Below are 12,501 nucleotides of genomic sequence, written 5' to 3' on the forward strand. Positions count from 1 at the left end.
TAGTTATGCACGACTTCAACTATTTAAACGTGTAATTTTCATCTTTTATAATTCGACTAGCTTATCACATGCCATGCAAGACGCTATGTCTTGGAGATGATGGGTTTTGAAGACCATGAAAGTTTCAAAATAAAGAAAATTCACCTAAGGACCCATCATGGTATGGATTTTGAAGTAAATATGTACAATTCTGAGAGTATAACCCATTTTGATTGCACAAATTAGGAAGCACTTTGCAAGATGTATGGTTTTTATGAGGGTATGTTTGTCACCATGGATCTTGGTGATCCTGACATCGAGCAAGACAATATGGACATTTAGGTCCTTGTTGATACACTTCCAATTTTACCATTATGTGAGTTTCTCAAACATAGTTATTAAGTAATTTATATTGTTCATTTCAAAATAGTTGACAACTTATTTCCATTGACAACTTATTTTCATTCTTCAAAGAATGTGCGGAAGATGGTATACAGAACCTACTACACTGATGGCTTAGAATTAACCTATCAGGAGAAAAATCATCTGATCACATTTTGTACTGATCTTGAGAATTACAATATGTATTATCAAACTCCTCCACATTATGGTCAATACGTGGCACTAGTGCACATGCTGAACTACGTTAACATCCATGGATATGTCATGGTAAGATTTTTTACTATTACGACATCCATGCATGTTTTGTATAAATTCTTCTAAAACTGAACTACATTGATAATTAAGAAGTTATTACTACATTTTTCAACAGAGAATCTCGAAGGATTGTGTGCCTCACCTGATGTTTCAGAATGGTCGCCTTGATGTTTTGAACATACTGCCAGGTCATCCTACGAATCACACCTGTCCATATCAGATTTCTAAAATCGGTGAAGACATGAAAAATGAAAGAATGGAAAAAATGTATGGACAGTAGTAAGGAGGTACTTGGAAGCAACATTGTGCGAAAGGCAAGAATTGGAGACAGGATAATCTCCATTCTCCATAATGGAGAGTCAGGGCCTATCTTGTTTTATGCTATTTTACCTAAGACAAGGTAGTAGGTCCTATGAGAGAGAAGTAGGTCCTAGGTAGAATGCGTTATTATGTGGTACAATGTGTTAGAGTTGATGATGATGACAAGAAGTTGTGACTACTAAGTGGATATAGCAGTAGCGCGATTAAGCCCACGCTACTGCTAAACATTAGCTGTAGCGTCGTACTTGTAAGGCGGCCACCCGCGCTACTGATTGTCTAAAACCCTGCTACTGCTAGGCTTGTTCCTAGTAGTGTAGGGACACTCTGTTTGTCTATGTATTCACACATGTACTAAGTTTACGGTTAATAAAATTCTAGCATGAATAATAAACATTTGTCATGATATAAGAAAATATAAATAACAATTTTATTATTGCCTCTAGGGCATATTTCCTTCACTCTATAGGTCGTCCAGGGCGAAGTCGGAGTAGTTTGCTCATGCAGAGGTCGTGACAATGACATTGCAGGCAACCGGACGGTGTCCTCTCCTCGATGGTGCATGTGGGTCTTGTGGGTACCACGTTGGCTGGGGTGCCTTTCTTTCTGGACGTATTGTGACAGTTTTCGCTCGGTTTTGGGCAAATTAACCGCACATTCTTCTTTTTTAAGAAATTGAGATCCTCCGGTGCTTAGTTTTGGGGGAAAATATGATCTCTTGGTAAACATAAGGCAATTTTTCCTATTGTATGAGATGCCTCCTTATAATTTCAAAGTTTCTAGCTTTATTTCAATCACACTACTTAGGATCATCCTACCTTTAATAATTAGAGATAGCAATAAGAGATAATCCATATTGTCTAGCATTTTTCCTCTCTCTAAATGTCGTGCAATCCATAAGCTGTCTACATATGTATTTATACTACTCGACTAGCTATTGTCTATTAATCGAAGAGTTCTGCGATGTTACTGATTCATAGCTCTTATAGTTCTTAGATAAAAAAGGTTTACAAACTCAATCTTAGTCAGAGCGACCAAATCAAGGTTACCTCTCCCGCCCTAAGTCAAGGTTTGTAGGAGGATTTAATGGGGGTTCTTGGGAGCAATTTCTTCTATGAGGGTAAAAGGTTTCACAAACTCAAACTTAAAAAGTTAAAAGTAGAATTTAATCTTCAGATAATATACACAGGTTCTTTCTCCCAAATATATCATCACTACTACAAAAGTAGCAATACTGGATGTTCTGCCATAGGATGTCCTATGCATTATTGCCAAAAAAATTATATCATACATTCTTTTCCAATAATGGACCCTTTATTAACACAAAGTATCGCACTGATTGACAGAAACCAGTCAGCACATCCGACCTCCACATGATTAGGATGCACATAGCCAAGACGCTTTATTTGCAAATACAAAGCTATGATAAAACCAAGTAGACCACCTAAGGCGAATATGAAAGTAGCGCTTGAGCAATCCTGAGACAATGATGACCGCCATATGGGGCAAAAATAATTTAAGCCACTTGTTACAACCGCGTACGCACTATCGTAAATAGCAGTTGGTGTCCTTGTCGCTGTAGTGTAGATCACAAATGGAGCCAGTGTGTGCACTAGTATATAGGCTGCACTCAAGAGTGAATTTTACCATTAAAAGTGAAATAATTCCTACATAGCTAGAGTGAGCAAAGATGGTAACCTCTGCCATCCTTAGTATATAGCTTGCCGCGGAGAGGAAATTTACCATTAAAAGCGAAATAATTCCTACATAGCCAAAAGTGTTTTATCATCTCATGAGTGAAATCGAAACCATCGAAAAGGTGGTCGAGGGCACACGTCGATTAATCATTTTTACCCAGTTTCGTTATCCCAACAAAGTCCAACTTATGCTCACACACACAATTGTCAATATGTTAGTTTCCAAAGATGACTGCATAGTACTAGAGTCCACCAAGTCCAGAGATGAATTTTATTTCTAGGGCCATATAATTAACTCCAATTGCTGTCAAGTTATTAGAAGATGACTATAGTATTAGAGTGGACTAGAACATATGTAGTTGGGAGGCCATAGTACGTTCTTCGCAACACTTAATCTTTTTTTCTTGAAACTGAGGCCAAAAGGCCTCTATCCATTTATTAAGAAGAAGAAAATTGTCTGATTAATTAGTGAAAAATCAGAAGGATGCCTATTCGCAACACTTCGTATTCCTCAGGGCTCATGGGCATTGGTGGGCTTCTTCTCAGATTGAGGTCGCGGAGTGAGTCGATCTCCTTGATTGCTTGAGCAATGTTGGGATTTCCATTAGTGCATCCCTTGATTATACTAGAGCATAGGTGGTTGAGATTCACATCGACATGACTAGAGCATAGGCAGTTGGGAAGCACATTAGTCACAACGAGACGATTAAATCGTAGATAGATGGGATGCCCATTAGTGCATTATTTGCAACACTTAATCTTCAACAGGGACTCATAGACATCGGTGAGCTTCTTCTCACATCGAGATGGTTGAGTGAGTTTGTATCATCTCCTTGATTGTTTGAGCACCATGCATTCCTTCTGCCTGGAAAATATAACTAGATTATACTAAATGATATAAATGGCTGCTAATACTGGCAGAAAAGATTGTCATGTCTGTGCACACAAAGATTTGCACAAATTTTAACTCCCCACAAAAGTATAGTCACCAAAATACCTGATCATGGATGATACACGTGCTCTTGTGTGAAAGAGCACATCATAAGTGTTAGGGCAGCGATCCCTCATTTTGGGAGATGAGTGGGCATGAGATATGGAGTCAACTAAACACTATGAAAAAAAATCGATAGGTTGAATTGCATAACAACCCAATAACAAGAGAGACATCGGGATATAGGTTGGGCAGCTGCAGCCCTAGCCTGGCCTTACTTTTCCTATTATGCACGAACATTAGAACCAATCCCGACTCCTTTTCAAATTGAAGCTTGGACCCCAAAAAACATAACAAAATCCCATCCCAAATAGCCTTAGTGAACCACGACCTAATTCATGAGATAGACCTCACGAAAATTTCTTTGAGAGACAAATCGTTCCTAGAAAGCATTGGCAAACACATGTGTTCACAAGCATTAGTCAAGCCACACATATGTCTAGCAAGTTTTCATGCAAGGACACGCGACTACGATACATGATTAAGCATAATTAGCAAATATGTTAAACAATTATCTGGCTTTAGCAATTCATAAAGGAAGGTATGGTAGATTGAAAAGCATGAAATACACATAAAAACAAAGATCCCTAATAATGCCAAAAGCCCTGTAAAAGTTCTAGGTCGACATTTGTTCCATTCTTCGCATCTTGATGTTTTCCATGTACCCGATGATGTGCAAAATGCCAAGCCAGCACACGCTACACTAACCTCATACATTTACAAGTCACACACCTCAAGAAGAGAGAACCTAAAATATTTTGATGGGCCATGCTGGATGCACACCTTACAAGAAAGATTGACAAACGGATCCTCATTAGTGTAATTGATGAGGCAGATTGTTAAAATCATAAAAAGAAAAGCCTGACAACCATTGGCTCCATAGAGTAGAGAACGATTGTATCGCTAGGAGAGGCAATGAACCCGGGGGCTTCTATTCCATACGAGAGTGTTTCAACCGTGAAAAATACAAAGGCGAAACAAAGAACGTATTAGAACTAACCAATGGATGAAGATTAGTTACCTTGCCTCTTACTGCTAGGTCAGGTATCGAAGAACAAAGGAACTTGGGGAGATTCATAGGTGAATGATACTTCGACAATGGCTATAGTTTATTCATGGCATCCTTTTAGGATGATGGTTGAAGAAATTGTTTATCTTTTGGAACTTATTTCTATTTTGCAATATTTAGAAAGAAAACTATCCATGAAACCTTTAACTAATGCCTAAAAATTATATTAAATTTCTTTCTGCAATGGTTTCTTAAAACAACTCATGCCTAGTCCCTATAAAACATGATGAATATCTAGTACATATATACGTGTTTGTTCATATTAGTCGTCCAATGACGAAGGGAAAAAAGAAGAACATATGTAAATTGAATGATTTGTGGACGAATGAGAGAAGACGGGGAAGTACAATAGAAGAAAACTCTTAAGCCTACCAGTTCAATGGGAACCCAACATACACTTTTGATAATTAGACAGTGGCATTCCATATGATGCCATTAACATGGTGACATCGCTCAAAGAACTCAAGAGTAAGTGAGAGGAAGAGATGGGAGAAGTTTTTTTCGTTCATTAAATCTAAAGAACGATAGGAGAAATTATTTGGATGGGAAATGTTGGAAATCATGTTGGTTACCTCAACGAACATGTTGTGGACGATGCCACTGGCCACGGCGGTGATGCTTGTCGAGATGATCTTGAGACAGAGCGACTCGAGTGCCTCGCACACCTTGGCAATGGCGTTGTGGGCATTGCCATGTCTCAGGCTGACCATTGTTAACTCCTCTGCTACCTGCGTCACCTCTAGCTGCACAATTCGTTATGTGGTTATTGAATTATACGTTTGTTGATAATGTTGTTGCATAAATTTTCCCTAAAAGTATTCACACACGCTCTACTATCTCAAAAATGTCTCATTTCCGAGTAAATGTTTCACACATAAAAAACGATATAGATATGATTAACACCCCCACATATTTAAATTGTTCTACAAGTTTTTCACATTTCATCGGAACTACTAGCACTGCATTTACAATTGTTGTTTATTTACATATTTTAGACTTCTCATATCAAAGCCTCTTATATATCTAAGACTACAGAAGGACAATATACTCCCTCCGTTTCTTTTTAATCTGCATATAATATTTGATCAAAGTCAGACTTTACAAAGTTTGACTAACTTCGTAGAAAAAACATCACTATCTACAATACAAAAGTTATATGTTATGAAAACTAATTTCATCATGCATCTAATAATATTGATCTCATAGTGTGAATGTTGATATCTTTCGCTACAAAGCTAGTCAAAGTTTATAAATTTTGACTTTGACCAAATCTTATATGCAAACCAATAAGAAACGGAGGGAGTAAATGTGATTGTCTGAAATAAGTTGGTCATTGTCAACCAATGGAATAGTAGAGTTGTAACCACGACGTCCACTTATCACTAATGAGGGCCCTTTGAAACTCAATATTCAATGGAGCCGAGGAAAGAAAAACGTCTTTCCATCGTACCATATTATGTAAGTTTAGATATTGGAGACTAAACGACTTATCTCCTAGAAGGTATACTTTGAAGATGTTGTGTAGAGGCATGTTTGTTTTGAATAAACTCTTGCCAAACTAATTCATGATTAAGCATTAAGCATCTTGAACAATAACTTAACGAGCAAACACATGTTCTTACTTTCAAGATCCTCATTCCTGAGATCCCCCCAGATACTTCTTTATTTCTGTCTATGCTCATCACATTCCCCAAAAAATCTAGATATGTAACAATCCAGTATTTTATTTACTCATTTGTGCATTTCAAAGAAGAATAGCATAAACATCAGTAAATTAGTGAGGACAATATTGATGAGGATTAGAAGAACACAAGTGGTTTCTACTGGTTTGGGTATGTCACAGCGAAAAATCCATCGCTTGCATGGACACTGACATTACAACAGTCATGCCCCGTATAGAAGTGCAATTCATATTCCCAACTGAACACATAGCAATACATCCTAACATTTTTCTAAGTTCTACAAGAAACAGTTTTCACATGTCTACAGTTGTCAATTTTTTCATAGGAAGTAGGTTTGGTCCCAAGAATGTACATCTGCAGGGAGAGAATAGTTCCATTCTTTCTCCTCTCTAACTCAACAAATCCATTCCTTTTGTTTTCTCTTTGATAACTTCCATAATTTATACCGTTTGAACTATAATTTTGTTTGTGTATTTTTATAATATATTTGTAATCCTAGCAATAAGAACTATAGAGCAAGGGCAATCTTGGATATAGTCTATAGCTCATGCTTAAATTACACTGATCCAATAAATACATTTGTAAATATGGTTTCCAGTTACGTGAAACAAAGTGATATATAAACGTAAAATATTTTAATTTTTTGAAAGAATTGAAATCAGTTTTTGAGATAATTGAAACCGGGTTTTTAATGAGCGAAATTAGTTTTATGAAATAACTAAAATTGGTTCTTTTGAGATAGTGAAACAAGTAGTTTCAAATATGTGAATCTGATTGTTTCAGAGTGTGAAATTGATTAATTCAAATATATTGAACTTTTAAAATATACTTCTTTTGTCCCAAAATACTTTAACTTCTACATTAGTCCTAATTCAAACTTGCTTATGTTTAACCAACTCTACGAAAAGGTATGCTATGATGTACAACACCGCCTACACATGATACAAAAATATATTTCGTGAAGAATCTCATGAGACTAATTTGTTGTTCTGGATGTTCATATGTTTTTCATATAACTGATAACTTAAACAAAATTGACTTATGATAAACCAAGAACTTCAATTATTTTTTAGCGGGGGTAGTATGAAACAAATTTCTGTACAATTTTTTGAAATATTTGAAATGAGTTACTTCAAATATTTGAAATCAATAATTGCAATCTATGAAATTGATTTTTCAAATATAATAACAAAATATTTTCCAAATATATGAAAGATGTGAGGGTTTTTTTTAAATCATGTGAAATATTTTTTTCCAAATATGTGAAACTGATTGTTCAAATGTGTGAAATTTAATATTTGAATATATAAAACCGGTTTTAGTCAAATACATGAAGCAATATTTAGTTTTTTTTCTTCTAAGATGCCTATTACAATATATAAAAGTGTTTTTTAGTTGAAATATTTTTTTAAATAAATAAAAAAATTCGCACAAAAGCGTAATTTTGCGCGAAATATATATTTTGATTTAGTTTCACTCTAACATGTTTTGTGAAATGCATGTTCTGGAATTGAAATGCCTTGTGAAAGCAATTCTTTTATATATTAATATTTTTTCTGAAAGAATTGAAATCATTTCTGAAATGAAATTAGGTTTTGAAAATAATTGATGTGAAACATATTTAAGTGCGTTTTTTAATGATGTGAAACAAAATATATGAAATAGGTGAAACTGATTGTTTCAACGCGTAAAATTGATTATATATATATATATATATATATATATATATATTACTATTTTGAGTTTTGAAATCTTTGGAATATTTGCAGTTTGTTAAAATAAAAAAAGTGAAATTGTTTATGGAATGAAATTAAATATATATATATATATATATATATAAAATACTACGTCTGTTCCTAAATATAAGTTTTTTTAGAGATTCCAATACAAACTACATGCAAAAGTATAGAGACATAATTTAGAGTTTAGATTCACTCGTTTTGCTCTATATGTAGTCCATACTAGAATCCCTAAAAGGGTTTATATTTAGGAACGGAGGGAGTATATCTAATTGGTTAAGTACACCAGCTTAAAGTGCAAATGATGCATGTGCGGGATTATGCTAGACCAGCTTAAAGTGTAAATGATGCACATGGTGGGGCCTGGCCAGAAATAGAAGGTGGAAACCTAGTAAAGTAGTGGAATAAACTAGATACGTGGCTCATATCTTATATTTACTAATTGGAGGCAGCACAAGAGCTTCCATGTTAGTCCACATCAACAAGATTAATTTAGCCGTTAGATTATAAATTTAATGGCTATGATCTATTAAAACAACATTTCTTATTTATTTGTAAAGAAAATCATCACGTACATGTACAAACATTAAAAGGAAATATATCTACCCGTCAAAAAAGAAAAGAAAATGTTCTTCGGCACCCACGTCCTCTAGCAAAAAATTTGAGGAAAAAGGAAATCCATCACATAAATAAAAAGAAGTCCTATCACCCACGTCTCCCCTTAAAAAAACACACTCAAATCTATTTGTAAACAGAACACCACGTACATGTAAAAGGAGGAATCCTCCACACCCACGCTCCATGTTCCAGGAAAAAATGAATCCATCACGTAAAAAAAGTCCTCAGCACCCACGCCCATTAATTGAAAAAAAAAGTGTACATGTACAAAAGAGAGACCTCCACACCCACGTCCAAGGTCCACCAAATAAAAATAAAATTGATTTCGTACAAAAAATCCATCACGTAAAAAAAATTCCTCAGCACCCACGTCCAATAATTGAAGAAAAAAGACAACACGTACATGTACAAAAAAAAGTCCTCCACACCTACAGCTAAGTTCCAGCAAATAAAAATGAAAACAATCACGTACAAATAAAAAGGTTCTCAGCCCCACGTGCAACTAATGAAGAAAAACACATCCACGTCGAAGTTCCAAAAATCGACAATCACATCTGGCTCTTCGGAAAGAATAATCTAACGATTGTTTCTCTATTTTTATTTAATTTGCTAATACCATGCTACTCAGTGTTAGAAAAGAAACACAATTACATGTGTTGGAAGGTATCTAGGATGTTCTACACACATGTCTATAAAACAATGGCTCCATGAGATCAGTTTTCACACGAATATATAATGGACTATATTTTTGTTGAACTTGACAACATTCGAATGTCACGGAGTTATTCTTGAGAAACACTTCATTAATATTAGTTTGTCCCCTGGGTCGATAAAGTTCTCAGATTGGAATTGTTTTCAGTGTATATGTATGGTAACACTTGGATCTACATACTCCACTACAAAAGGTGCCATTAAAATCTATTTATGCTAATAATTCTTAGTCGAATTATACTTCCAAATAAATTTAGTGATGAACAAATTACTAAGTTTATGTTTGTAGTTGGACAAATTCTCTAACATCACTATAACTTTTTGGTGAGACATTGGACTAACCAGCACTCTCATCATACTAATAATTGGCTTCTTGGGGTTGGATTTAAGAATGTTAGCATTGTGTTGTTCCTTCAAAAAAAAATTATTCCCATCTCATAGGGTTTAGTACCTTAAATATGTAGTTACGAGAACTATGGGGCATATTTGGTACACAAAAAGATATGTTTGCCAAATTTATAGGAATAAGAAGCCCACCATATTTTTAATCTTTTCCTCTTTGATGGGAAATAGCCCTTGGTTTATAATGTCAAATGAATTTTTTCACCTTTATGCTTAAGTCATCATAGTTTCATTTTCTTTAACCGAAACTGTAAACATATATGCATTAACACCTGAACCTGTACCTTAAATAATGCAAACCATCATATGGTCATTTCCACTTTTTTGACTTCAAATATTGTTTGTCACTCTCAAGCAACTTAAAACCTATTATTAGCTATTTCACATAATCTATTAATTTCATCTATACTTGATGTTACCAAAGATTACAACGACCACCGAACTATCTATTAGACCCAATGAATACATTTTTCTTTTTCCATATGAAAAATACTAATGCAAAGACTTTGTGGTAGTTTTTCATACTACTTCTCCATGTTTCGCTATATTTTGAATTCTTAAAATATTCATGTACAATGGATGTAGTTATTTTATTTTTTCTATACATTTGAAATTCTAGCCCGTGCAGCTGCACGGGTTGATGACTAGTGATGTACTAGTAAAGCTAGCTAGCAGCACCCTATTGGTGCATATCTCACTAGTAGCAAGCTGGCAGCACCCTATTGGTGCATATCTCGCTAGATTTACCAATTCCAGAAGAGAAACCTATAATACAAGAAAATTCCCTTCCAACTACTGAGTACCATTGGAAGATAGACACTTCAGGTGTCTTTTCCGTTAATATTTCTATTAAAATCTTGACGGGGACCTCATTAATATTGGTCATGCTTTCAGCAACCAATGCATTTGGAAATTAAAATGCCATAACAAAATCAAGATTTTTAGGTGGTACTTGGTCAATTCGACTGAACATATAAATGTTCCTGGCATCGTGTAAAGGCACGAGCGCCCTTGGCTTTCGATTCATCTAATTGGAAATGGTAGCTCAGGCTAAGTTCAACCCGTTTGGACGACAGTGCAGCAGTAACATGATTTGTGAGTCATGTAATGTTATTAACAGGTGGTTTTGATGACACTTTTTCTGTCCATGTATAATATTTCGAATGATGTAACTTTTATCAATAAAAGAGTTGCCTGGCAGGATATATTCCACCTTTTCGGGAAAAACTTGTGTGGTCGTCCAAGCAATATGAACTTCCACAACTCTACGCATCTCAGTGTTTCTAACTACTAGTACCATTATTTCCTCATTTTGCTAGGTGCAGGTCCACCTATCACGCTTACTTCATTCTGGTCCCCAACTTTCTTTGGGTTCGGAGTTAGAGACATGTGAATATTTACCTCGATGATTTTGACTGGATACATGCCAGGGAAACTAGCGACAACGTTGGTGAGGAGAAGACACCCCCGCACTAAGGAGTTTGCCTACACACTTTAGGTGTATTTTCCCTTAAACTATGTCCTGTTCCATACAACATGTGGAAGCACAACCGCCCATGGCTTTTGGTAGAGTCGGTAGCTTGGGCTACAGTTCAATCGGTTTGGATCGTAGTCCAAAGCAACATAATTTGTGAATGAGTTATGTAATTTTATTATCAGTTGGATGAAATAGTCGTGTGCATTACTAAAAGCAGATGCCCGGAATATTCTTATTTTCTGACGTGAGGTTCAACTATCTCCCTCACTTCATTCTGACCTAACTTCCTTTCACTACGGAATCAACACTGAGCAACATGTCACATGTGAATGATTACCTCAAAGATTTGAACCGGATGCGTGGAAGGAGAACAGAAGGCGCCGTTAATGGAGGAGGCAGAGGTGGTCCTCCTCATCTTCTTCCGCGGCGAGGAGCCGACGCCATGGTCCTCTGCGTTGCTGCCGGTCGAGGCAGCATCGTCCACCTTGGCCACGGCGGTGCAGCTGTCGGTTCGGAGGGCGGCAAGAATCTGGCGCTCCTGCTCCTGCAGCTCCTCGATGTAGGCGATAGCGTCCTGGATGATGGACGCCTTGTCCATCTATCATCCGTCGCATGAACAAGATCAAATTATAGCGCAGCATAAACACGCACACAAAAGTGTTCTTCCCGTAGTGGTCTGTAAATGAAACCTTGGTGATGTTTGGAACGACACGGCGAAGGGCGTAAAGCTTCTCGTTGAGCATCCTTCGCCGGTGCCTCTCGTTGATTATGTTCTTCCTCTCCAAGCTGCTTTCCTTCGTCGACCGCGAGGTGGCGCCGTCCGGCGAGCTCGTCGAGTCGTCGCACAGGCCGGACAGAGAGTCCTCGGCCGGCAGGTGCATGCTGCAACAATCCATCCAACTCCCAAGGGTTACAAAGTATGCACGAAAGACGGAACAGTCACAGCAAGATCAGGAAGCAGTGGACTAGGGTGTTCATGCTTGCATGCTGCAGGGGCTCACCTATCTGCGTCGCCGAGCTCGAGCACCAGGGCCTCCCAAGAGAAATCCAAGCTCACGTCCATGTCGGACGACGCCATTGCTCTGCTACTCTGCTAGATCTGCTCTCTCTCTCTCTCTCTCTCTCTCTCTCTCTCTCTCTCTCTCTCTCTCTCTCTCTCTC

General features: G+C 36.8%; 1 protein-coding gene across 3 annotated transcripts; it reads right to left on the minus strand.

Annotated features, from left to right (window-relative positions):
• Positions 1 to 3,028: 3,028 nt before the first annotated feature.
• LOC125511533 (transcription factor BHLH6) lies at positions 3,029 to 12,501 on the minus strand. 3 transcript variants are annotated; one of them, XM_048676932.2, is made up of 5 exons: positions 12,342 to 12,501; positions 12,030 to 12,222; positions 11,678 to 11,938; positions 5,284 to 5,454; positions 3,029 to 3,516 (listed from the first exon to the last, which is right to left on the minus strand). In XM_048676932.2, exons 1-5 carry the CDS (start codon positions 12,416 to 12,418, stop codon positions 3,448 to 3,450), a joined length of 771 nt encoding a protein of 256 aa, XP_048532889.2. In that variant the 5' UTR covers positions 12,419 to 12,501; the 3' UTR covers positions 3,029 to 3,447. The 3 variants fall into 3 exon arrangements, with proteins under 3 accessions (XP_048532889.2, XP_048532890.2, XP_048532888.2); XM_048676933.2 differs by lacking the exon at positions 3,029 to 3,516 and adding an exon at positions 4,176 to 4,425; XM_048676931.2 differs by lacking the exon at positions 3,029 to 3,516 and adding an exon at positions 4,176 to 4,573.

Source organism: Triticum urartu, chromosome 5A (assembly GCF_056163025.1).
Source record: "Triticum urartu cultivar PI428250 chromosome 5A, HENAU_Tu73, whole genome shotgun sequence".
NCBI classification, from domain to species: domain Eukaryota; kingdom Viridiplantae; phylum Streptophyta; class Magnoliopsida; order Poales; family Poaceae; genus Triticum; species Triticum urartu.